Source organism: Aquarana catesbeiana, linkage group LG01 (assembly GCF_042186555.1).
Source record: "Aquarana catesbeiana isolate 2022-GZ linkage group LG01, ASM4218655v1, whole genome shotgun sequence".
Classification (NCBI taxonomy): Eukaryota; Metazoa; Chordata; class Amphibia; order Anura; family Ranidae; genus Aquarana; species Aquarana catesbeiana.
The window spans coordinates 236536589-236563075 of record NC_133324.1 but is presented as its reverse complement, the minus strand read 5'-3'; the positions used below and the strand labels follow the sequence as shown (position 1 = coordinate 236563075).

General features: G+C 41.4%; 1 protein-coding gene across 1 annotated transcript in view; it reads left to right on the top strand.

The window, feature by feature from the left end:
* MAPKAPK5 (MAPK activated protein kinase 5) overlaps nucleotides 1–13367 on the top strand; it is a 142549-nt gene extending 129182 nt beyond the window's left edge. The window contains exon 14 of the mRNA XM_073626073.1: nucleotides 4278–13367. Within this exon, the coding sequence (XP_073482174.1) occupies nucleotides 4278–4375 (98 nt within the window). The 3' untranslated portion in view covers nucleotides 4376–13367. The remainder of the gene's footprint in view (nucleotides 1–4277) is intronic.
* Nucleotides 13368–26487: the final 13120 nt, after the last annotated feature.

The following is a 26487-nucleotide window of genomic DNA, read 5'->3' as shown; positions in this document are numbered from 1 at the left end:
GATTGCTCTATGAGTAGCAAATTGTCTAGATAAGCTACCACGGTTATGCCCTGAGCTCTTAGATTTGCTAAGAGAGGGTCTAGAATTTTTGTAAAAACTTGAGGAGCTGTAGCGAGATCGAAAGGAAGGGCCACAAATTGAAAATGGCACTGGTCTACCGTGAACCTTAGATATTTTCAGTGAGCGGGAAATATCGGCACATGAAGATATGCATCCTTGATGTCTATTGATGCCATAAATTCTCCCCCTTGAAGGGTGGAGACCACTGAACAGATTGACTGCATTTGGAAAGATCGAATGTGCAGAAACTGATTCAGATCTTTTAGATCTAGGATAGGTCTGACATCCCCATTTGGTTTTGGAACGGTGAAGAGATCCGAATAGAACCCTGAACCATGATCTTTTGGGTCCACTTCTACTATCACCCCCTGGGATAGCAAACGATCTAAGGCCAGAAGTAGCGGTTTTCGCTTTACTGGATCTGTGGAAACCCTGGACCTTAGGAAACAAGCTGGTGGGAGCTCCTGGCACTCTATCTTGTAGCCCAGAGATACTGAAGACTACCCACTTGTCTTGAACCTCTTCCCACCAGGCTCCTGAAAACAGTAGGAGCCTTACCCCCACTCGGCTGAGTGGGGGTACCCCTTCATAGGGATGCTTTGGGGCTCTGCTTGGTAATCTTTCGTGCCCAAGTCTTTTTCTGCCCTTGGGCGTGACCTTGGGCCTTTCCTCTGAAAGCAGATTGGGAAGGCCGTCGCCACTGCTTAGAGCCTGATGCTCCAGGGCAAGGAGAAAGAGAACGCTTGAATGATGGACGTTCACGCTTTTTGACTGGTAGGAGAGTAGATTTACCACCTGAAATTTTTTGGATGAATGTATCTAGGTCATCCCCAAATAGGCATTCCCCTTTGAATGGGAAGCCAGTTAAGTATTTTTTGCATGAAAGCTCCGCTGCCCAATTCTTAAGCCAAAGGGACCTGCGCATGTGTACTAATAGGAGAGACAAACGAGGTGCCTGCTGGGCAGAATCCAGAATGGCATCAATCATAAAACACAGCACCTGTGGAAGGTCTGCATAGTTCTCCACTTCCTCACTGGGAAGGAGACTAAGCATCTGCTTAACCTGTTCCTTTTAGGAATTGACACAAACCCACAGTTGCGACTGTAGGTTGGACTACAGCGCCAGCCATGGAAAAGGAGGTTTTTAATAAGGTTTCCAGCTTCTTATCAGTAGGATCCTTAAACACCTGAGCATTGTCCAGAGGACAGGTCAGGTTTTTGTTCACACAAGAGACAGCCGCATCTACAGATGGGACCTCCCACTTCTTGGTGAAGCTTTCCTCCAAAGGATAAAGCATAGAAAACCTTTTAGGAGGAGAAAACAATTTATCGGGATGTCCCCAGTCCTCATACAACAATTTATCCATTAAAGGATGAATTGGAAAGGAAAAAGCAGTCTGTGGGATCCTTCTGACCCCCAAGGAGGAAACAGAGGATGTGGCAGCTTCAGCAGAGGGCATTCTGAATGTGGAACACACCAACTCAGTGTAATACTGGACCTGCCTCTTGAGTGCCTGAGAGGAGGAAACACTCTCCTCTTCCTCTGAATCCTCTGACTGCTCCTGATCCCTATCTCTGGATAGGGATCTCTCCTCATTTTCAGAAGAATCTTCTGAAAGAGAATGTGCAGCAGAGGGAGGGGATCTACCCCTTTTCCTGCTATCTTTTAAGGACGCTGAAATAAAACTCATAATCCTTCCCTCAAAACCTTCCAATGTAGCCTTAAGGGAATCCTCCGTGACATACGCTGGGGCTGCAACATTGGGAGAGGCTTGAAAACCTGACAGGGGCACTGACTCATCCTGTGAGGCTGGCTCCAGTCTTGCAGGCGGATGGTAATCTACAGGCATCTTTAGGACCCCTAGACATAGGTGATGACTTCCTTGTGCCCTTGTTATCTCCCCCTGAGACCCTCTTATGAGGAGACATAGCCCAAAACACTAGTACATATGCAATCACTGTTGTGCTAAAAGTCTCACAATACACATATATGCTTAATACTGCACAACCTGATGCTGAGTAGGTGTCTTAGGTTAGCCTGGATCCGATCACTTAGGATGCTTACTGCCCACACTCTGTGTCCACCTGCTTACAGAGCTCTGATGCTCTGGGCTTTAAATTAGCCGCCTGGCGCCTGCACACTGGAGCGCTGCAACCCAGGCCCCCCCCTTTCCCCGCCTGGAGCTGTAAAAGCGCACCCCCTGCGCACGCAGGACCATCATGGCAGCGGCTAGCATTGGCGGGGGGTAGGGGGGGGGAGGACAATCGTAGACCATCGCTGGACCCTCAGACTACATGGGACCCCCTTGTATTTCATCCCTGTGGCAGAGCTTGCAGCGGAGGAGGTGAGCGGTCTGGAGCCTGGCTTCACCGAGTGTATATCCTGGAAAGGCATGTAAGTCACACCAAGCTGCTCTTTACTCCCTCTAGTGGCGGACCCAGGTAAGACATGCAACTACTCTGAAGAAATCCCTACATGTAGTGTATATATAGGATTAACGTCTCTTACCTGTCCCCGCCGCAGGAACTACTGAGAACAGACAGTTTCCAGTCTTCACCCATCACGGCGGGTAGCGTTGTGCCAACCTTCAGGGTTTTTTGGGTTCCTACTCAGAGAAACCTCTTACCTGGACCTGTAGAAGACTCTACCAGAACTTTCGTGCCACTGTTTAAATAGAACACCAAGCCTGGTTTCTCAGAGCCCAGTCCTCCAAGGAGTGACTTACAGGCAAAACCTAATTTCTTCAGATGACGAGGCCCGTGTACCATACCATCTTGGGAGTCAAAAATATCGGCCCGAGATATGGATCCGGTCAGCATAGCCCTTTAAGCTCCCGCAGGGACCTGACTAGGGCTTTCTTCACAGCACATGTTTTACGTGACCAACCACCTAAGACACTGGCGAAAAAACGAAGGTGCTCCCCGTGTGGGAGGGGTTATATAGGGGAGGAATTCTTACTTGGGGGTTAACCAGTGTCCAGTTACCGAAGGTGCCTATCTAATCTACTATGTAATGAAGGCTCTGTGTCCTGTGATCAAGTAAACCTGTTTTAAGGGGAACATGATCCTTTTTTTTTTTTTTTACAAACACTTTAAGGACACTAGCTGGTGCATGTAAAAAACTGATGCAAAAATGAATGAAAAATGTTCTCTTTGAAAAAACGTGACTGAACTGATGAATATGGGTGAAAGGGGCCTAAGGGCTATAGACAGGCAGAAATCCATTGTATATTTTATTATTATTACACAGGATTTATATAGCGCCAACAGTTTGCGTGACGCTTTACAATATTAAGGGTGGCATTACACCAACAGTACAAGAGGGTTAGAAGGGCCGTGCTCCTGTGAGCTTACAATCTAATTATTTGATCTTCCATGTGCATATATACAGCACATTATGGTGTATATATAATTACTCACATTAGTTTATGCAGAAGCCACAACATTGCAAAACCCCACACAAATGCGTAAAGTGTTTCCTGGGTAGGATTAAAAGCCTAAACTGCAAACCAAGATTGAAAACTACTGTAAAGGGGTCTGACCTAGGCTCCATTTCATATATACATATATAAAAGAAAGTTGATAGAATGCTGTTCAATAGAGGTCTGTGGGAGTGTAGACACTTTAGCCACCTTCAATTTTTATTGCAAAACTCCTTTAGCCCAAACAGATCTCCTCAGTGACCAAACCACCTTTAGATTGTCCCAGCCTACATTTGTAACACAAGGCAGAATTTTTTTTCCCTCTTTCCAAAGTACTGTGATAATGTTAGGCTTCATAAAATTCAGTTTACCTAGTTGTATTTCTTTGTAGTCTTTGTCCTTCTCCGTGTTTGGTTCGACCCCCTGTTAACAAAGGTGAACTAAAGCTCTCCCCATCAGCAAAGACAGAATTTTTCTTTACCGGCATTCCCCTGTGCAGAGTCTTCTGTTAAAGCATGCAGATCCGTTTCTCCCTGTGATGCATTTTGTGACGTTTGTGTGGGAAACACTGAAGTGATGTGAAAGGGCAGGACCTTCCTGCCCAAGTTAGTACAATGTAGTTACGGTAAATAAAATATATTAACAGTGGATCTGTTATGGAAGATTCCCAGAAGTCATTTGTGGATTTTTATGATTATTTGTAGTAAATCAAGATTTGCTTTCCTTTTATAAGGGATAAATATCTGCCAAATATGTCTTAATCTTGTAGTAATAACATTTTTTTTTCTTTTTCAGGACAAGGATTTACAGACAAGGTCGATCGTCTGAAACTTGCTGAAATTGTAAAGCAGGTTATTGAAGAACAAACAAACTCTCAAGAAGATTCTCAATAGCTGAAGTGTTTTTTTTTTTTGTTTTTTTTTTTTATTATTTTATAGAAGAATACGTGCGTCTTAAATAACTGTAAAATAGTTTTATGTAAATTATATCACTGAATTTTCACACTGCTTGAACATACAGTATAAATGTAGATAGAGGTTTAAAAGAAAAAACAATCATTGGTACTGTAATTTATTTAGAAAATATGAACTGGTTTAAATATTTTTTCACACTACTGTACTGTTAATAGGTACAAGCCTAGCAGGGAATACATAGCCGTTCATGAACTTGTAGTACTCTACAAAGGTATGAGCCCTCTACTTTTTTTTTGCCCATAGATAGTCAGCAGGCTGCTATGTACACACGCTGCTTGATTCCTAAACTGTCAGAATAATACATTCTGAGCAATATGGTTCAGTCTCAGCTGACAGTCAACATGTTAACATACTTGAAAATAACTGTATGTTGAATGTAACTGACTTGGTTACACTGGCTGGCGGTATCCTCAGGAATAACTGGATAGAGCACATGCCTTTTAATTGTTCACCAGCTGCTCTGTATAGGTGCCAGTATATTTCAGAAGGGTATAAGACTTTCAATTTGTACCCATGTTTTAGAAATCTCTGTAGCCTTTCTTCCTTAGTTGAGAGAATATTCATCTTTTCCAACCCTGAAACTAAGCATTTCGTTGCTTTGGGCAATTTATCCACTAGGTGGTGCTCTTGTGTAGTTCTGATAAGACATACCATGTATTTCTTTTCATAATTTTTTTTTTTTTTTTTCTATTGTGGGGTGCTTGTTTTTCTCCTTTTTACTGCACAGTTCTCAGCTTTAATAGATTTCTTTTTAGATAATCTAGTTTTCTATTTTAACACTTTCCTTTAATATGAAATATGCATATGTTTAGTGTGCCTGAACATGCAGTGGTGAACTGCAGATTAAAGTGCCAATTCTGGGGTTCTCTAGAAACAATGTACGTTTCGGCAACAGCAATGGCGTACTAATGTTTTTGTGGCTTGGCTTTCTTTGCCAAAGTGATCTTCCCAGCTCTATCTTGAAAAGCTCTTTCACAAGAGAGAGTTTAGCTGAATGTACATCTGTGTAAATGTGCAACTCCCCTCTGTACTGTTCATCTTCTGTGATTGCTCTTAGGTTCACGATCCTTTATTTTATTGTGTTGATTTGACCTTTGGTTGCTGCATGTAAACTGAATTAATGTAATGTCTCTTCAGTGGAGTTTTTTTTATTTTTTGCATATCAAGGGCAATGTCCATAGACAGTGCAATATTAAAATTAGCAAAGGCTGCATTTCTTCATCTGCAGTAAACAGATGAAAATTCATGGACACATGTTCCATAACTTCTGGTGCAACTTCTGTTTCTAGCAGTGCAGTGTGGTTTCACCCAATTTTTGACAATTCATAGCTGGTCATTTTATACGATATGGTATGCATTCATTCAATTTTTGGGAACATGAACAGCTATGAATTGGTTTCCAGTGCTTGCAAGGTTTTCACAATTCATCATTACTATATTATTATATATATATATTTTTTTTTTTAGTAAGGCGGAGCAGAGAGAGAAGTGTGTTTAATGTGCAAGATTCATAAACCCATAGCAGCCAATCCCATTCCAATTCACTAAAGCAGACCATCGAACCGTGATTTGCGATTAAGGGTTATTGCCGTTTTGAATCATCCCATTACCAGTAGTAAATTTGTGATAACTGAAATAATAATCGCATCAGTTGCTTTATTTTTAAAGTGGATATTTTCATGACTGTTATGGTCACTCTTCTATCCTTACTATTTTATGGGCCAGTGACCCATAATAAGACTTCACTGGATGTGTACATCAAGGGCATTTACTCACTGTGTAATTAAGCCATTGGAACAACACCCGTAAAAAGGCCTCATTGGCAACTCCTACAATTTGTCAGTACAGGCTTGTTTTAAACAGTTGCCCAAAATATACTGTGCCAGATGTGCACATGGCATAAGCTGATAACAGGGGAATGATGGAAAGTATAACTGCCTTTTTATAGACTAGCCACAACATTAGCTTAAATTATGACTAAACTAAACAACTAATGTTTTATATTGCAGCTCATTAGTCTTTAGATGTGGTGGCTGCATTATTTTATTTTATTTTATTGTTTTTCAGGCTGTGAACATTCTTAGCAAATGCAGACGATACCTGTTGATCGGCCAAAATGCATTGTCACCCCCAGATTTGTCATGTCCTAGTTAGAAATCTGAAAGGATATTAACTTACAATTGTGACAAGTGACAAAAATGTTAGGCTGGCCATAGACTGTACGGATTTCTTTCCTGCAACCATGGGTTGCAGGAAAGAAATTTTCACAATTCCCCCATCAACACAGAGTGCGCTAACAGGGGAATCCTTCCTGCTGAGACATTGACTGTGATTATCGCTAGCAGCTATAGTTGCTGGTTGCGATAATCACAAGCGAATCCGGCAGGTTGGTTGTACCCATGTTGATCGATTAACTTGGTACTTCAGCCTGTCCATTAATGGTTCAAACTTCGAACCATATATGGCCGACCTTATACCACCTCCTGTGAGATGAACTGGAGGCAAAACCAGTGACCTCTTTCTTCTAATCCCATCACCCCTTTTTAACCGAGATAAACCGAGGCAAGCTCGTTAAAGTCCAGCCTGGGTGACAACCATGGCTTCCTACATAGATATAGTGAAGGAGTGAGTTTAGCCACACTGGAACCGTAATTGTGTTACTTGAAGGATAACCAGGTAAAAAGTAAGGGAGGGGGGGGGAGCCTGAAAAAAAAAGAATACTAATGCAGGCATATCATCTGAGGACTGGTTAGCTGTAATATATTCAATTTTTATTTTGGGATTTAACGATGCTTTAAAGCTTAAAGCATACATTCACTTTAAAAATAAAAAAAATAACTGCACAATTTTTTGCAGGTAAAAAAATGTGGAGTTATTTAAAAAAATAAATACATTTGGAGCCTATAAAGCATTGCACCAGCAATCGACAGGTCGCTGGTGCCATGTAGGTCTCCTGCAGATCTGTCGGTGTATCTGTGTGCCCGTACATCCCGTATGGGCGACTTAATTAACTACCGTGGCGCTCCACAGCGCTGTGGTAGTTCATTGAAAACTACAAGCCAACAGCTGCAAAGGATGTCGGGCTTGTAGTTCATTCACACAGAGCTGCGCTGATTTAAAAAAGTAGCAGTTATTACGGGAAACTTTTCCCTATACTGCTGTGGGGGGGGGGGGGATTGGTAAGATGTTACACCCTTAAAATGGGTGGAACATGGAACATGTTCCCAAAGCTGTACTTATCCTTTAAGTCCAGGTTTCCTTTCACTTTAAATAGTTTGTTTGGGCCAATCTGGCCCAAACAAACTATTTCTATAGCGAAGTTATTCTGCCACTGTCAGCGCTGTATCATACTGTATCATGCATGCAATATGCAGCCCTGTGTTCTGGCAGGCATAAAGGGTGACTTCCCATCGCTGCTAGGACAAAATTGAGTCAGGCTGAGTGCTTCTCAGCCATTTAGTGGAAGCCTTTTATTTTTATGAATAAATACAAGGCTTCCCACTTATTGGCGTTGAGGGGGAGAGGCAAGCAGATCTTACCATTTCCACCTCGGTTAATCAGATGAAACCCTTGTGGTCATTGATTAAAATACAAGACTTCCTCTGAATGTCTGAGAAGCACTCTCAAACTTGTTCCAGCAGCAGAGGGGAAGCCACTCGCAAGGGTGCTAGAATACGGCAACCTTTTCCAACCAGTGTGCCCAGGCACTCTGGAGTGCCTCCAGGTTTCTTCAGGAGTGACTTGGCAAAATGCCAAAAATTTGTGTTCCAGCGAGTGGGTGGAGCCTGCATTTTTAGTTATACATTGTGCAACATTACAACCTTCTAACCACCGGTGTCATAACAGCCAGTGACGTCACCTGCACAGCATCCTTGTTTGCCCCTTCCCTGCACCTATCCATCAGCACTGGAGTCACAATAGTTGAGTGGGGGAGAAGAGAAACATCGGAATACATCAGTACCAGTGTGCAAGAGTGTATTTGCTTTGGAAGATTAAATCAACTCTATCGTTGGGCATTTTTATGTGTTTTTTTATGTGACTGCATTACTGTATGTAAAACTATTAGTTTAGTTTTTACCTTTTATTAGAATGGTGTGCTTCGAAATTGTGCAGAATTTTTTAAAGGGTGCTTTGATTTAACAAAGGTTGAGAAACACTGCTGTACAGTATGTAGCAAATGCTGCTACTACATTATGATAAAGTGCACACAGTGGCAGAGTCATTTAGTTATAGAAATAGTTTGTATGGGCCAATTTGACCCAAACAAACCATTTAAAGTGAGAGGACACATAAACCTCAACTTTAAATAGCAAGTATGTGGGGAAAAATGCTGCATCATATCCCTGAATGTCTAATTGCTTTACTTTCAGATACATCCATAGCATAAATGTCATAAGAATCAACTTCTACTTTAACTTTGCTCACATCTACTGAAAACATTTAATTTTATTCTAAAGACTTTTTTTATATACGGTATATTCATGATAATTGAATGTTGTTTGAGATTTGCTTTTCTTGAACGTTGTGAAATTCTGTATGTTTGAAGCACTGACGAGCCTTGCTTACAGTAGTGTAAATGTTCTGTCTGTAATCTCTATGGGTTACAAGGATAATTTTTCTGAATTTTGGTACTGATAATCAATTATCTGCTCTATTACTAAGTAGTTTATTATTTAACATTGTGATTTCACAGAGTTTATAGTGTTGATCACACAGTGGGGATTATTTATGAAAGGCAATTTCACTTTACACTACAAGTGCACTCGCTGTAAATCTGAGGGTGACATGCAAGGAAAGTAAAAAATGGCATTTTAGCTTGCACACGATTGGATGATAAAATCAGCAGAGCTTCCCCTCATTTCAGATCTACCCCTCAGATTTACAGTGGCTGCACTTCCAAGTGCACTTGTAGTGCAAAGTGGATTTACCTTTCGTAAATAACCCCCAGTGTGTATGACTTCACATCATTCATGAGTGATCAGTATACACCATTGGTACTTCTATATAATAAAATGACTGCTACGGCAGTAATCCTGGAAGCAGTTTACGTAAAGAAACTAGCCACTGGTCACAAATGCACATCATTATCCTTTTAGATTTTTAACTAGGTTGTATGACCATTTGTGTATTTTCTAGACTTTAGTGTGGTTCTTTTTCTGTTCACATCAGAGAATTGTTTGCGTGTGTGTTTGTTAAAATATATAGGAAGTGGAAAAGTGCCCAAAATGGAGATATTAAGGAAACTGCATTTCGGGTTAGCATTGTACATTTGAGCTAAAAAAAAAAAAAAGAAAAGAAAAAATCCTTTTTTGCCGTGGCTGTTTATGGATGTTAAATCTAATGTTAGTGTAGTAAATTGGAGGTTAAAAAACATTAGATGCAATCTTTACATATTAAGTTTTATTTATCTGTCGCCATTAAAGAGTCAAGGTTAATAAGAGATATAGTCCAGCAATAGCTGGCTGGCCATGTACATGGCTTGCCATGCTGAATCGAAGCCATATTTTTGTATTTATTCCCATACTTTTGTTTCCTAAAACAAGTATTTGATTAACTTTTGGAAGTCTGTTTCCTCAATAGAAGGAATACCAGTATTATTAATATTCAATAACCATGTGAGTCCTTCTATGCGTTGTGCACAGCATTATTTCACAAGGCTGCCTGATAGAGTGGGAAAATGGTTTATGAATCCTTCTTTTTAAAACCTTAAACTACAGTGCAGAGGACAAAAATTGTCTTTTCCAACAACATGAGCAATTGTGTTCTCTCAAAGCTTATGGGAAAAAAATTGTATATTTTTCTCGGTGCCTATTTTAACCTTTGGTGTTCCAAGTCTTCATAACATCTGTATGTCAGACTAGCTGAACTACTTGCCAAGTTTAAAGCAATAACAGAGTAAGCCACTCTGTAATTGATATTTGTTTTCATTTAGGTTGGTCAGACCAGAGCTAGCCTTAGACAGGCAGATATCTCTTGGAGAATCACAGGTTTTGAAGTCTGTCCTTGATCAAGCCACTGCGGCATTCACCCAGACACAACCAAAGGGTGAATGTGGAGGAAAATCAGTGACAGTCTGGTTCCCCTTCCCTGATAGAAAAATAATTGGCACACTCTTGTTATTGTGCCTATTGCTTTGTGAAATTACAATAAAAAGACGATTGAACTAGAAATCATTGGTACAGGTCTTACAAATGTTTTTCAACTTGTTTACTATATGTAAATGTACGTGTTTCCCAGTAGTTGTGACTGAATCTATCACCTTATCTATCATCCTGTGTAAATGATGCTGTGCATTATGCAGATCAGCAGGCATTTCTCCTGTTGGCATAATACTTGGTACAAAGTTAGATTCTTTCTGTGGTTGAAGTCTCGGAAAGTTTAAGCTGGGACGTGTAGGTTTTATTTCAAGATTGTTTGTGAAGTGGACACTTGTGTACTGCGTTCTTGTTTGGTCTTAGTGGTTGTTGAATGTTTACGTTGCATGGTCCTATAGTGAAAGTACTATGCTTATAAGACAAGTCTGATTTCATTATATTGAGTTTATTATAAAACTAAATGTGTTTAAACATTCACTTTTACCCATGAATATAACTTTTTATGTACTTGGTTTTACATGGGAGCAGAGTAGTGATATATAAACTTGACCTGGAGCTGCAGTGTTCTCTGTCTTTTTCTTATACACTTACTAGTTCATTTTAGCAGGCTAACAAATATTCATCATAAGCTAGAAATGGAAAAATACTTTTGTATATATATCAACTGATCTGCAACCAAAGAACTCTTTAGGTTTGTCAGTAAAACCATGTTGATAGACTGCATGTGAATAAGCTGGAGAAGCAACATAACCTTGACCTAGTTTTCAGGAGTCTACCCTCAAAGAAGAAGAAATCAAAGCAGCTCTGTGATTTGCTAGCTGCAATTCTCCATGCAAGGTTCATACAATGTTGCTTATTCTATGAAGTCACTTTGTTCTGTGCTTAAAGTGGTTGTAAACCTCAGACATTAAATATGAACAAAGCATATCACTCTATAGTGTGTAGTCTCAGTCCAGAACACTAATGCCCTGTATGCACGATATTATTTTCCGACAACAAAATCCATGTTTTTTTTCCGACGGATGTTGGCTCAAACTTGTCTTGCATACACACGGTCACACAAATCTTGTTGGAAATTCCGAACGTCAAGAACGCGGTGACGTACAACACGTACGATGAGCCGAGAAAAATGAAGTTCAATAGCCGTGCGGCTTTTCTGCTTGATTCCAAGCATGCATGGAACTTTGTGCATCGGAATTCTGTGCACACGATCGGAATTTCCGACAACGGATTTTGTTGTCGGAAAATTTGAGATCCAGATCTCAAATTTTGTCGGAAATTCCAATGGAAACTGTCCAATGGAGCCTACACACGGTCGGAATTTTCAACAACAAGCTCACATCAAACATTTTCCATCGGAAATTCCGACCGTGTGTACAGGGCATAAGTGCTATTTGTTTGCTGCTTTGTTCCTCTGCTATAAGCATGAATCAGTTCTGACGAGTTTTACTGACAACCAGTTTAACTCAGACTGCATTCTATCACTTTGAAATTGGGACTGCATGATGTGGGTACTTCAGAGTGCTATCCATGCCACGCTGCAACTGACTTTCCATGTGATGGGATATTATTCTGAATTCTCCCTACTTTGGAGAACTGTGTGCTAATAAGTGTGTATATATTCAAAAAATCCTTTTTTTTTTTTTTTTTGTTTTGTTTTGTTTTTTGCATTCATACTGATACTTTTCTAAAGACCACTTGTAATTCAAAATGTAAGCCCCAAATTTGTTTTGCCAACAGGATGTCCTTGAGGTTAATGCTTGTGCTATTTATGTTAAACCCAGTGCAGAATTGGATGAATATGAACATTGTAAAGGTGGGGAAAAAAAGAGTGTCGCATGATATTTTGGTACAGTCATTTCACAATCATGAGTGAGGAATCAATACATTACAATTAAGGAAGCCATCACCTTCAGGTCTGATCCATTGGATTGGAAGTTCTCTGATGGTGTCAAGTGGTCTGGCTTAGACCCCTGGTATTTATGGGGCCATGTACTGGAAGCTTTAATCAATGGCCGCCTGCTTGGTCAGCACGTATACACTTTATTTACTGATAACAAGTAGTTTTTGTAGAAACATAAATGCTGTAATTTTAATAATGGATTTTCTTCTCATGAGCAACACATAACTCCTAAAAATACATCCTTGATTTATAAAGTTGTCCAATGGAAAAACAGTCTCAGATAATTCCCGGTAATTGAATCCCACACTGGAAAATGGCTAGAAATTGTGTTTTTTCCATCCGCTTTATAAATAAGGCCCAATGAACTTCTGAATGTCTCCAGCTGTTGATCGATTTTATATATTATGTTTTATCATGAAGCTCTTCTGTTAATCACATACCCTATATGATTAGTAATATGTGTAACTGGGGAAGGAGGATATTTGTAAGAGCTAAATTTGCGCCAGAATAAAAGTTGTGCAACTTTAATTTGGCCACCTTTTGTGCATGGCATGATTAAGAAATATTTTGATAGATTTATATGCCTAACACACATATAGGGTTTGATAATATTTGCTGCCTATATTGAAATACATTGCAGAAAATAGAATATTAAATTGTTCCGTTTTATTTATCACTGAAAAGTTAGTGAAATAATATATTTCAGTCAATTTGAAAAATTGGGGATGGGAAGGGAGGTTTGGTTGATCTTTGTCTGATCTATTTCTGTGGTTCATCATTCTTAATCTTGTTTCCTAAATGTACCAAGCATATTTAATTTATGTTGCAATGTTTATTGATGTCATTACAGTTTGTTTTTCAGACCAGTGTTAAAATGTAAATATGCATTACTGTATATAAAATTTTACTGAAACCTTTTGTGTCTTGATGCTTCATGTATGCTTTTTTCTTGTACAAAGAGTTTTATTGAACATATAAATCAACAGAATAATACATAAAGACAATGAAGGACACAACATGTTTACATGTTTACGTAAACTACAAATTTCAAAAATACTGGTCTGAGACACTAGGATTTGAACAAGATCCTGAAAGTTCAGTGGCAATCTTATGAGATCAACAAATACTAATGGTATGGTGAAACGCTAAGTTCCACTAGTTTGGAGATATAGTTGCAAAACTTTATATAACATTTGTGGTGAGAGAAAATGTAAAACATAAAATTTCAATATGGAAACAAAGTAAGGCAATATATATTCGTAAGCTGTTTCTCATCATGTGTCCGAGCCCAGCAGAACTTAGCCTGCGGGCCAGAGAGACATAGGAAAGAGAAGATAAGAGAAAGGTGTGGGAGGGAAGAGGGCCAGAAGGGGAATGAAGTAGTTGTGTAGGATAGAGAAAGAGGGGAATATACATAGAAAGAAGAGCAAGAGGGGAGGGGTGGAGACATACTAGAGGGAGAGTAGTGCTGAATCGAAGCGGGGAGGGTGGGTATGTGCCACCCACGGTTGCCGTATCCAGGGAAATTTATCATGCGCATCTGATAACATGGCTGTCAGCTTCTCATTAACCATGATATTGCTTATGCGGTTTTTAACTGCTTCGAAGCTGAGAGCCGGAGTTCTCCAAGCTTTTGCTATGGTTAATTTAGTTGCATCAAAAATATGAGATGCCTATTGGCGTTCTGGTCTTAGTAATTCTGTGATCGGTTTCCCCAGAATGGCTTCAAAGGGGTCCCTCTTTATGTTAGTGTTGAAGAGCTTATGAAGAAGTGCGTTTACTAACCCATAGTCTACATACCCTGAGGCACTGCCACCAAATGTGTGCCATCGTACGCTCCTGAGAACACCCACGGAAACATAGGGGAGAATATGTTGGGATAAAACTCGCTAATCTGGCCGGTGTGTAACACCATCTGTAAAGCAATTTATAGGCATTTTCCAAGAAAGGAACATACTTGGAGCACTTGGACAGTGCGATAGTCATGACCTGCCAATCCTCTGGGTCCAGTCGCTTCCCCAGTTCCGCCTCCCACTGGAGATGGTATGGTCTCAAGGGTGGTTTTTTGGAGCTTATTATAGCTGTATATATTAAAGAAATCAAACGCGAGGATTGGGGTCGTGATCTACAAGGCTTTCGAAGGGGGGGTTGGATGAGATTTTGTAAGGGTTTGGAGGAAATGCCGGAGTTGTATATAGCTATAGTGCTCCCTAAAGGGGGATGTCATGGGAGGGACATAAGGCTGCAAATGGGATAATCCTGGTAGGGATAAACAGAGTGGACATCCACAAAGCCATTTTCGGTCCACCACGTAAACTGCAGTGGGTTATCACATCCAGGTGGGAATAGTGGACACTGAAGAAGGCAAAGTAGGGGGAGGTGAGGAGACATTAAGCCCGCCATGTATTTGACCATGTCCCATAACCGGAGAGAGTGGGCCAAACATGGACCAATAGTGCTTGGGCGATGGGCTCAAGGGAGCCAAGGGAGGGATGCTAGTGGTATCGGGTGCGAGTCCATCAGATCAATGGTGGCCCATAACGGCATTTGTTGTTTCTCTTGGAGGTGTGATAATGGGATGATAGCCGCTGCTGTATAGTAAGCGTGTAGGTTGGGAACAGAGAGGCCACCATTAATCCTGCGGGCGTACAGCACCTGCCGCTTGATCTTGGGTCTTGTTGAGCCCCATATAAATTGCATAATTTTGCATTTGTATGCGTAGAACATGAGAAGGGACCTGGACCGCTAAGACCCGAAAATAGTAGAGCACCTTTGAAAGATAGGTCATACGGACAGTTGCAATCCTTCTGAACCAGGACAATGGAAGGGTGGACCAGGAGGAGAGCATAGTCACCAGCTTCCGAAACGGTAAGGGAAAGTTGGCTTGATATAGGCCTGAGTATCTTGGGGTGAGCCGGATCCCAAGGTAGGGTAATGATTTTAGCCATTGGAAGGAGAATGCAGATTGCAGGGCTCCTAACTCAGAGGGTGAGAGGTTAATCGACATTGCTTTGGATTTGGCGGGGTTGACTGATAGGCCCGAGAAGGTGGAAAAGGTGTCCAAAAGTGAAAGCAGATTCAGGAGGGAGATTCTAGGTTTAGTGATGGTCAGCAGAATGTCGTCTGCGAATAATAACTTAAGCAGAGTACCCGCTATTTCTACCCCCACTATATCCGGATGGGATCGGATGGCCATCTCACATGGCGGGTACCCCTTTTAATAGGGAAGGTAGTTGACTCAAACCCATAGTATTTCACTTTGGCCTGGGGGGAATTATAGATAGCCGAAACCCAGCGCGTAAAGGAGACGCCGATTCCATAGTGTTTAATGACAGATGACAAAAACATTGTTTCTAGGGACATGTTATGGACAATGTGCTGTATTTGAAGGAGACGTCTTATAGCGTCGCCGGCCTGTCTTCTTGGGACAAAGCCCAGCTGGTCCTTCTTAATCAAGCGTGGAAGAGTTGAGGCGATTGGCCAAGATCTTTGTTAAAATTTTCATGTCTATATTAATTAGTGAGATAGGCCTGAAATTAGCCCAAGATGACTGTTCCCTGTCAGGCTTAGGGATCATAACGACATTGGCAGTCAGCAGGCTGGGCGTGAAGAGGTGACCCTCCTTAACTGAATTGTACATATTTGTTAGGTGAGGAGGATAACATCTGCTAATTTCCGGTAGAAAAGTGCTGTAAAGCCATCTGGGCCAGGTCTTTTGCCCACCTTCAACTCCTTAATACACTGGAGAACTTCCAAGATTTGTATGTCTCGGTCCATTAGGGACGAGTGGGTTTCGGATAGGGAAGGTAAAGATAGATTTGTCAAAAAAGCGTTAAGGCCGTGGGTGGAAGAGTGATCAGGTCCAGAATACAGTTTAGTAAGGCGATACTGGAATTCTTCCAGAACTCGCTGGGAATTGCCGGTAAGAGTATTGTGGGGGGTGCGCAGAGCAATGGGGGCAAATTTTGGGGCAAAGGTCCACAGTCTGTTAGCTAGCATTGCGTTAGGTTTATTGACTTTGACGTACCATTTTTGCCGAACCCAGCGTAGGGTGCGTTCCGCTTCGTCCGTCAAACATAAGTCTTGCTCTGTGCGGGCCGTATCTAGGAGTTTGCGATTGGCGGGGGTGGGGGATTGCTTGAAGGCCCTTGATAAGGCCTCCAATTTTGACTCCATATCGTGGCATGCCTGTGCTCTCTCCCTTTTGCGCTTGGACGCTAGGCGAATAACGTGGCCTCAAAGAACTGCTTTGTATGCTTCCCATAGTGTAACGGGAGATGAAACTGACCCTGAGTTAAAGCTAAAATATTCCACAGAAGCTTTGTGTATCTCATCAAGGATCACTTTGTAGGACAAAAGAGATTCATTCATCACCCAGAGGGAGTGTTGCGGTTTGCTAAGCAAAGAGTGACAAACCGTCAGGATGGGGTCATGATCCGACCATGGGGCAGCAAGGATAGAAATTGATTCTATTAAGGGGAGGTGTTTGCGGAGGACAAACATATGGTCAATCCTGGAGTGAGAGTGGTGAGGGTGGGAGTATTTGGTGTAGTCTCTACCCAGGGGATGGGGCTCCCGCCAAATATCTATTAAGTCGTGATTTTGCAGTGAATGGGAAAATGTTTTAGCTGCAGGGGAAGGGAGTTTGTGATCCGATGGGTAATTGTCAAGAGAGGGGTTCAATGTCACGTTAGTCACCCGCCAAAAGGAGGGTACCTCTTTGGTGGGACCTCAACAGGGCGCAGACATGGGTCAGAAAAGGCTTTTTATTCGGGGCATAGTAAGTCATAATCGTTACCTCGGTATCTTGAATAGTACCTTGCAGAATTAGGTACCTGCCATTTGGATCTATTTGTTTACTGCAAATAAATGGGACCGACTTGCGTATAGCAATCAGGACACCCCTCTGTTTAGTGGGGTAATCCGCCGCAAAATACTTGGGAGAGGAGGAGGAAGAGAAATGGGTTTCTTGCAGGCATGCAATGTCTATTTTTTGTTTGAGATATTTTTTAAAAACCTTGACCTGTTTCTGGGGGGAATTCCTGCCCTGAACATTCAGGGCCAAGACAACCAATTGAGGGTCATGGAAGCGGAGGGGTACTCCTATGCAGTATTCCATCTGGACACCCAGTGGACTGGGAGGGAGGGGGGAGAGGAAAAGAGACAAGAAGAGGGAGGGAGTGAGAGTGCAAGACATAAAAGATAAGTATATTGAGGAGAACTCGGAGTAGAGTAAGCCTTAAGAGTTTGCATCTTTTTGTGGGTTGTAAGGCCCACAGTAGGGTGGGACGTTGGCCAAGACAGCCGTCTTAGCCAAGTGCCAACACATGAGGGGAGCAGTGGTCCGTCTGAACCACCGGCCTATTGCATAATAATACAGTCAACCGAAATATTTTTAGCACAGAGTCTAAGAAGTTTCTAATGAGTTATCTAGAACCAGCTAAAACAGTGAAAATTAAGTACATATAAAACATATGAGGGTTCGTCTGACTCCAACCCTCTTTTCACAGAACAAGGATTTTAAAACCAAATTTGCCCAGATCCTCAATAAATGTTCCTTTGATATCATGACATTAACTGTGCAATTTTTGCAACAAGAGAGGACTCTCGTACAGCAGGAGATTGCTGAACTTGAAAGGCAGTTACAACAATGTTCTAATCAAGAGGAACTACAGGAATTCAAGAAAATGAATAATGATAAATTAGAAAGATTTCGCACCAATATTCAATTCCGTAAGCGTACAAAACTTGAACGAGATCGGGAAGATTATAAAAACGATCGTGTCTACAATTGGACTGATCCTACATATTACCATTCAAAGGGCTACAGAAAAATACAACGTAAAAATCTGGCTAGCTCTAACTCCTCTATGACATCTACTGGATCATCCACCAGTGTATCAACTACTCCTTTTTTACCAGGGAACCTGACCGAATCCGGACCAGGAGGGGCGGTCGGCGAACAAAGAAAAGACACAGCAGGGGGTGTAACCACCAGACGCCAGAACCGCCAGAGACACTAGATGAAAACCTGGTACATAACATTTCTTCTATTGTTTTGTCTAAAACTGAACTAAGTGTTTTGAATAAGGGTTTGGGCTTTTGCCCTAAAGAGAAAATGAATGACTTTGTACTTAAACAGGATTTATATAGATTTTTTAGACAATTAAGATTTAAAGCATACTATTCTGGTGTGTCCACTGCCACAACTAAAGAATTATCAAAATTATCAATCAAAAACATGGGTTTAAAACCAAAAAGCGCTAAAGTACCACCCACTTCATGTGCTGCTGTAGAGGTATATATAGAGAAAGTGGAAAATGACATAAAAAAATGTTTGTGTGATAGAGATAAGAGAGACCATATACAATCTAAATAGAGATGAGATTGCAGCGTTAAACTCCTTGTCAGTCCGGCGTGATATCACTATCAAGCCGGCTGACAAGGGAGGAGCTATTGTGGTAATGGACACATCCATGTATGAAAATGAAGTTATGAAACATCTTAGTGATACACTTACTTTAAAAACTGGACAGCAATCAAGTCTTTTATAAGTACAAAAAAGGATAAAAACAACCTTAACTAAGGCAGGTAAACAAAAAATCATTGATGATGAAGCTATGGAGTTTTTGATATGTGAACATCCGGTTACACCGGTACTGTATATGTTACCAAAAATCCACAAAGACCCCAAAAATCCCCCGGGACGTCCCATTGTATCAGGGATGGAATCTGTGACAACACATCTAGCACAATACCTGGATAAGTGTTTGACACCATTGCTATTATACACTAAATCATTTATAAGAGATACTACTGATTTTTTGTCAAAAATTCAAGATATAAACTTGTCACCAGATTCCATCCTGATATCATGGGACGTCTCTAGTTTATTTATTATTATTCCACATGATTTAGGAATAGTGGCATGTCAGCGATTGTTAATTCAATCAGGCATCTATAAAACTGAACAAATTTCATTTCTGCTTGACATTTTGAAAATTACTCTTGAGGAGAACTATTTTCTTCTCAGGGATACTCATTTCTTGCAACTGAACGGAGCAGCGATGGGTTCAAATGTTGCACCCCCATATGCGAACGCATTTATGAATATGATAGAGATGTCCTTTATTTATGTCAATGATTTATTTTTAAAACATTGCCAATGTTGGTACAGATTTGTGGACGATATTTTCGCTATATGGGATGGTAACATGGAAAGCCTATACTTATTTGATAAATACATTAACCATTTAGTACCTGGATTAAAGTTTAACATTGAAATTGGTAAAAATGAGATCTCTTTTCTTGATACTCTACTTAAATTGAACAATGGGCAGATTACTACCGACTTATATGTGAAACCCACGTAACCAATTGCTACATTTTAATAGCTTTCATCCATTCCAAAAAGTCAGATGATGAGGGTACAGCGGATCGTGAGCAACCCGCTGTGCCGTGATCAGAGACTTAATGAAATAAAAAACAAACTTACTAGTAGAAGATACCCACAAGCTTTAGTTAATATCGATTATCCTCATACAGATTATAAGAGATCGCCCCAAAAGGAAAACAAGAGAATCCCCTTTATTATGCAGTATCATCCCTTCTCCAACAAAATCAACCAAATTGTCAAAAGACATTGGAATCTTTTAAGATCCAGTTACCCCATGGTACAGGAATCCTGGAATCCACCCATGCCCTCCTATAGAAAAGGTAGAACCATACAAGATCGATTGATTAAATCTGATCAACCTGTGGCTGTAGCAGCCAAACTAACCTTTCTGGGACCAAAAAATCTGGGATCGTACCCCTGCTTGTCATGCATACAATGTAACTCTATGATTAAAGGTAAATACTTTACACATCCACATAGGGGTTTTAATATCCCCATACGGGGTTACTATACATGCCAATCCTCATATGTAATTTATGCCATAAAGTGCCCATGCGGTTTAGTTTATGTAGGGGAGACTACACAAAAAATAAAAGACAGGATAGCGAGACATAAATACTGAATACGAGATAAACTAACCCAACTACCATTGGCGAGACACTTTTTGGAATTTGGCCACAATGTATCACAATTAAAATATATGGTCCTAGAAGGGATTGAGAAAAATAGGAGGGTGAGCAACCGTGAATTGATTCTAAGAAAAAAAGAAATATACTGGATACTGTCACGGGACGTCCCACACTCCGCTTGAGTGCTTCCGTCATATACCGCTTCCTAAGTTCTGGAACACGAGTCCAATGGATCTGGCTATAGGAACCCCAAGAACTAGACAACACCAGTCTTGGAGTACATCAGAACTGTCTTTATTTTGAGATCTCACAGACCTTTATACAGCAGGGATGACTCAAAGCTAACCTAATTAACATGACCTAATTTACTACAAAATGTACCCAGACCAGATGACCGTCTTGTGGGCACCGAGCTTCACACATTAATACAATTAACAATACAAACAACAATCTCCCCCCTCCTCAGCCTAGACCATTCGTCTATTAGCCAGGGCTGGTGGCTAATGTGATCAGCTCTCTCAATTAACATAAACACATGTTGATAACACCAGCATCTCCTCACAGGATGTGTCCCAACAGAATGAATCAGTCTTATCAGCAGGGGGCTGCTGGAGGAATCCCCCCTCCCTCTTCAGGGACACAAATATACAGTAAGGAGTCCCCATACAATATATACATGACTGAGTCCGATTAATACAGTTCAGACTGGATTTCTCATTCACCTCAAATGCTAGGGCCCATAATCGGTGGGCAACAGGCTTGCACACAGTCCTCTCCAACAGCCTCCGCTCTGGCCATGCCCGTGACAGATACATTTTTTAAATACGATTGCTCCATATGGCTTAAATGTTGATTTGGATCTTTATTTATTTGTTTAATTGGAATAAGCATTTAAAAGTAGACAGATAAAATAACTTTGATGGGGATATCTTTTTGTTTTTACTCACGAATGTACCATTTTCCTGCATTTTTATAGGTATTCTGAATATATTATAATGCGAGTGAGGAGAATGAGAGATTTGACACCTGCTGCTTATCCTTGCTTTAATGGCATGTTATAGAAACATATGCATATATAGATGTTAAATGGTATGCGATTTGAACTAAATAGCCATATTGATTCCATATGTGAAGTACTTCACTAAACCTGTATTTAAATGAATGATTGGAATGAAACCTTCAGATGTGCTTCAATGGATCTCAGGAAGGGCGTAATCCATCCATCCATCCATCCATCCATCCATATCTGAATCTACTCATGTCTGAAACTGTGTAAGCATTTGTTGCTTTTTGATATTGTTTGAAAGGATTATACTTGCTTTGTAAATCTCTCCTGAAGATATTGTGAAATAAAGCAAAGAAGTTTTTAAGTGCAGCAACCTCTTGGACTTTTTTTCTATATATAAGGTCGGTGGGAAGACCTGATTGCTGGCACTAAACTGTAAGCAGAGTGCGGTTCTCCTCTACAAGTGAATATAAAACATATGAAGGTATAACTATTTGGGGCACCCGGAGACGACAGCCAGATGCCCCCCGCCTCCAGGCAACCATGGGGACCGGCCCAACTCCGCCAAGCCCTCAAACAGAGGCGGAGAACTGTCGTGCAGGAACAGTGGCCACAACTGGGTTACTGAACCGATGAAAGTTACCCCTGCAAGGAATACATTACCCCCCACACCATAACAGTCTCAAAAAAAAAAAAAAAAGAGTAAGTATTCAAACACAGGTCATTTGTGTGGAGAAGGGTCAGGAAGTCCTACCAGTGTCCGTGCCTCTGCGATGATCATAAGAGTGACGGTCAACACCCTTCACCGCCATCTCACAGTTGGGGCGGCCTATAGTAGGGTGCTGATTTGTTTCTCCAGGACAGAGGACCTAGGACAAAGCAGGATGCAAATAAGTCAGGGGGTGTTCCAAAATGCTCCCAGTTGTTCTGGATAATAAGCTAGCGGATAAACAGAATTTCTCGGTTGTGGCATATGGTCAGGTAGCAAGAGAGATTGGGTATCTCATAGATGTAAACAGAGTACCTTCAACCATTGTTGGACTTATGGAAACGTTGAGCCTGTAGATCCCGCAGTGCCTGGGATCTGGGTTGAGAGGATTGTCGAGGAGGCCTGGAGGGTCCCGGCCTGGAAGAGGAGAACGAAGCGTCCGTCGAAGACAAGGGGAGGTCCAGCTGCAGATCCTGGAAATTATGTTTCAAATCCGATGAGGAAGTAACATGGAACTGATGGCCCAGGTGGGAGAAAGACAGCTTGAAGGGGAACCCCCATCTGTATTTGATCCCCTGGATTTGTAGAACTAGGAGATAGGGTTTGAGGCTCCACCGTCTGGCTATGGTGGCCGGTGATAGCTCAGCAAACAGCTGGAAATTTAATAATGACATCCCTCGGGGGGCCGTCTGAAGGTTTAGGTGCCAGGGACCTGTGGATACGGTCGAACTCGAGCCTCTCCACTGGGATCTCGGGGGCCAGTTCCTGGAAGAAAGCGGTGGCTGTGCCCTGTAGGTCAGTAATAACGCGTATTCGTAGACTGTCCCTGCGGGCCCTGTTCTTTGCGTCCCCCAATTTATCTTTTAGGGCCTCAAGCTCGGCTGTCATTTTATCAACCTCCCCCTCGTGGCCCTCCAGCACCGTGGTAGCTAGATCCATGCGTTGCTCTAGTTGATTGGTGCGGTGGCCAATCTCTTTAAGGCCCCGCACCAGGTCTGAGGAGAGCTTACTGGAGGCTGCGGTGATCTCATCCCTCACTATGCTACGGAACTTGGCCAGCAAGTTGTCAGGGTCCATAGGAGAGGACTATTGAACTGTGTGTGTGTGTGTATATATATATATATATATATATATATATATATATATATATATATATATATATATATAATATATAAAAATTATAGTTGTGCTAATAAGTTTACATACCCTGGCAGAATTAATGATTTCTTGGCCGTTTTTCAGAGAATATGAATAACACAAAAACATTTCTTTCACTCATGGTTGGTGTTTGGCTGAAGCCATTTATTATCAATCAACTGTGTTTACACTTTTAAAATCATAATGGCAACAGAAACTACCCAAATTACCCTGATCAAAAGTTTACGTACCCCAGTTCTTAATACTGTGTATTGCCCCCTTTAACATCAATGACAACTTGAAGTCTTTTGTGGTATTTGTGGATGAGGCTCTTTATCTTCTCAGCTGCCCATTCCTCTTGGCAAAAAGCCTCCAGTTCCTGTAAATTCTTGGGCTGTTTTGCATGAACTGGACGTTTTAAGATCTCCCCAGAGTGGCTCAATGATATTGAGGTCAGGCGACTGAGATGGCCACACCAGAATCTTCACTTTACTCTGCTGTAGCCAATGACAGGTCAACAGGCTGATGGTGAAAACCTTTATTACCCTGGGTAACCACACTGTGTTTAACTCTTAAAAAGCTGTCTTCTTACCCAAATGTGCCAGAAAGTGGTTGTAAAGGCTCAAGGTTTTTTACCTTCATGCATTCCATGCATGAAGGTAAAAAACCTTTTCTGTGCAGCAGCCCCTCCTAATACTTACCCAAGTTCCATCTTGATCCAGTGAAGTGCATGGGGGACTCTCCCTCCTCATTGGCTAAGACAGCAGCAGGAGCAATTGGCTCTCGCTACTGGCACTCAGTCAGTGAACCAATGAGGAGAGAGGGGGCAGTGCTGAGTTGTGGTTCTGTGTGTGAATGGGCCAGCAGAATCGGAGTTTGGCAAAGAGCCTCCTTGGGTGACCCGAGAAGAGGAGGATCAGGGCTGCTGTATGCAAAATCGCTGCACAGAGCAGGTAGGTAGAACATGATTTTTTTTTTTTTTTTAAAGAAAGAAGATATTACTTTAACAGACCTGAGCTGTAGATTATATGTGCATTACACCTCTTTAATAACTTCAGACCGGACAAAGGCAAAGTTTTAAATGCTTTATTTAAATTAACTTCACAAAACAGTCACACAAAGGCAATAGTCTTTCCCTAAACTAATCCCTAAGTCAGGCTTGTGGCTGCCCCAGCGTACCTGCACAAGAAAAGCGCCCATAACTGGTTGAGTTTATCTTGGCAGTATCCAGCAGCTGGTGTTCTTTAGGGTGGACTGCAGGTCTCGGCAATCCCCATACATGTGGAAGATTCCTAGAGGCAGATGAGGCTCTCTCTAGCAGCTGCAGTAGCTCTGTGAAGTGGCTGGAGATTACATGTTGGGTCTTGTCTGTTTCTCTTTCCATGCAGACTGAGTCTGTATCTGGGAAGAGCCCTCTCCCCTTTTAATTACAGCACAGGGAGTAAGGCAGAGCTTAAAGAAAGTGCAGGAACTGGTTTAACTCTTTACCTCGCGGCCAGGGCAGCAGCTGTCTCACTAACCAGCATACCTCCCAACTTTCTGAGCTGGGAATGAGGAACACCTCTTTGGAGCACTATGTAGGCATGGTGCTGCATTAAGCTAACACATGTAAAGTGCATTCACATAATTTGATGCAACACACCAAATCTGGATGGACCCTACTGGTTACACTGACCCTAACAATAACCACTAATCTAGCCCATAAACATACAATAACTTGCAGCCCCATTCCAACCTTGCCCTTGCCCCAACTAGATTAGGTAAAACTTCCTGTATTCAGATGTTAAAAGGAGGTAGAGACTAACTTCAAAAGTCTTAGCGGTAATTACAGACAAAGGAAGTTCTACCTATTCTACTATATTGACTAATGGGTGGATACCTATGCAACCAACAAATGCAAGCTTTTTTTTTTTAACTGCCTTGTGCTTGTTAATGCAAGCTATTATTGCTGTCAAGAGAATCTTGAGGATTATACAGCCATCTTACATGCAGAAAAGGGGAAGTTTAGGTTAGGACAACTACACATGATCTCTGAAGTCCTTCAAATGGATAAATGTCTAATGCCTGGTACACACTATACGTTTTATTTCAGCTTGGGAGGACTAAATATGCAATGTTAGTACAGCGATCTGAGCTAATGTGTTCTGACAAGGGGACTGCCCCCTGCCAGAACACACCGGCCAGCGCTCTCAGCCATTGGCTGATCTGCTGCTGGTTTTCCAGCATGCCCGTTTGAAAGAAGCCGGACAGACTGCTGTACACACTGGACAAATGTCGCCTGATTTTTGTTGAACCGGACAATATACAGCCAGTGTGTACCAGCCTTAACACCAATACAATGAATAGTTAAACACATTTCAAACAGGTGATATTTGTGAACTTGACTTGGAAAGCTTTTGCTGTACTATGCTTCTTATGCATAGGCGATTTACTCTGACAAGGTTGTCATAGCCTCAGGACTCTTGTGCTTTTTACATTCAGCTGTCAATTTCTATCTGCCTGACATGACTGCAAGCAATTTTCAATGGTAAACACTTGTGAACTCTGTGAACTCAAACATTATCTTAAACTGCTGTTTGAAAAGCAGGTTACTAGTTCTGTAGACTTGTGCCATAATCAAATCTGCTATAATCTTGAGCTTTATCAAAGATTATTCAACAAAGGGTGTTAAAGTTAACACTACATCCTGTCTACTAAGGGCTTGCCCACATTTATCCTGTTATTTATTTTTTCAGACATTGCACCAAATTTTTAAAGAATCTTGTTTAATTGATTGGCCTGCTCAGGGCAACTCACAAAAATGCAGCATGTAGGAAGGTATCTTTTCCTACTACTGCAGCTTTGTTTGGCAGTTAACAAGTGGAAAATGTATTATTTTCTATAGGACTCATTGCCATTACCATGCTGCATTACAGTTTATTGGGAAAAGGCATTATGCATTTTATCCAACATGCTGGTTGTATCAAAATCAATTAATGGATCAACTTGGATACAATCAGCCTGCCCATAGATGGATCGAATCTTGGTTGTCTTTGCTGTCAGCAGAGATTTGATCCATCTATGGCCAGCTTTAGAGATTAAATGTGTAGAAAAGAAGCCAACCACAGCTAAGATACTATGCATCCACCATTTATTCTGTGGATCATCCTGACTAAG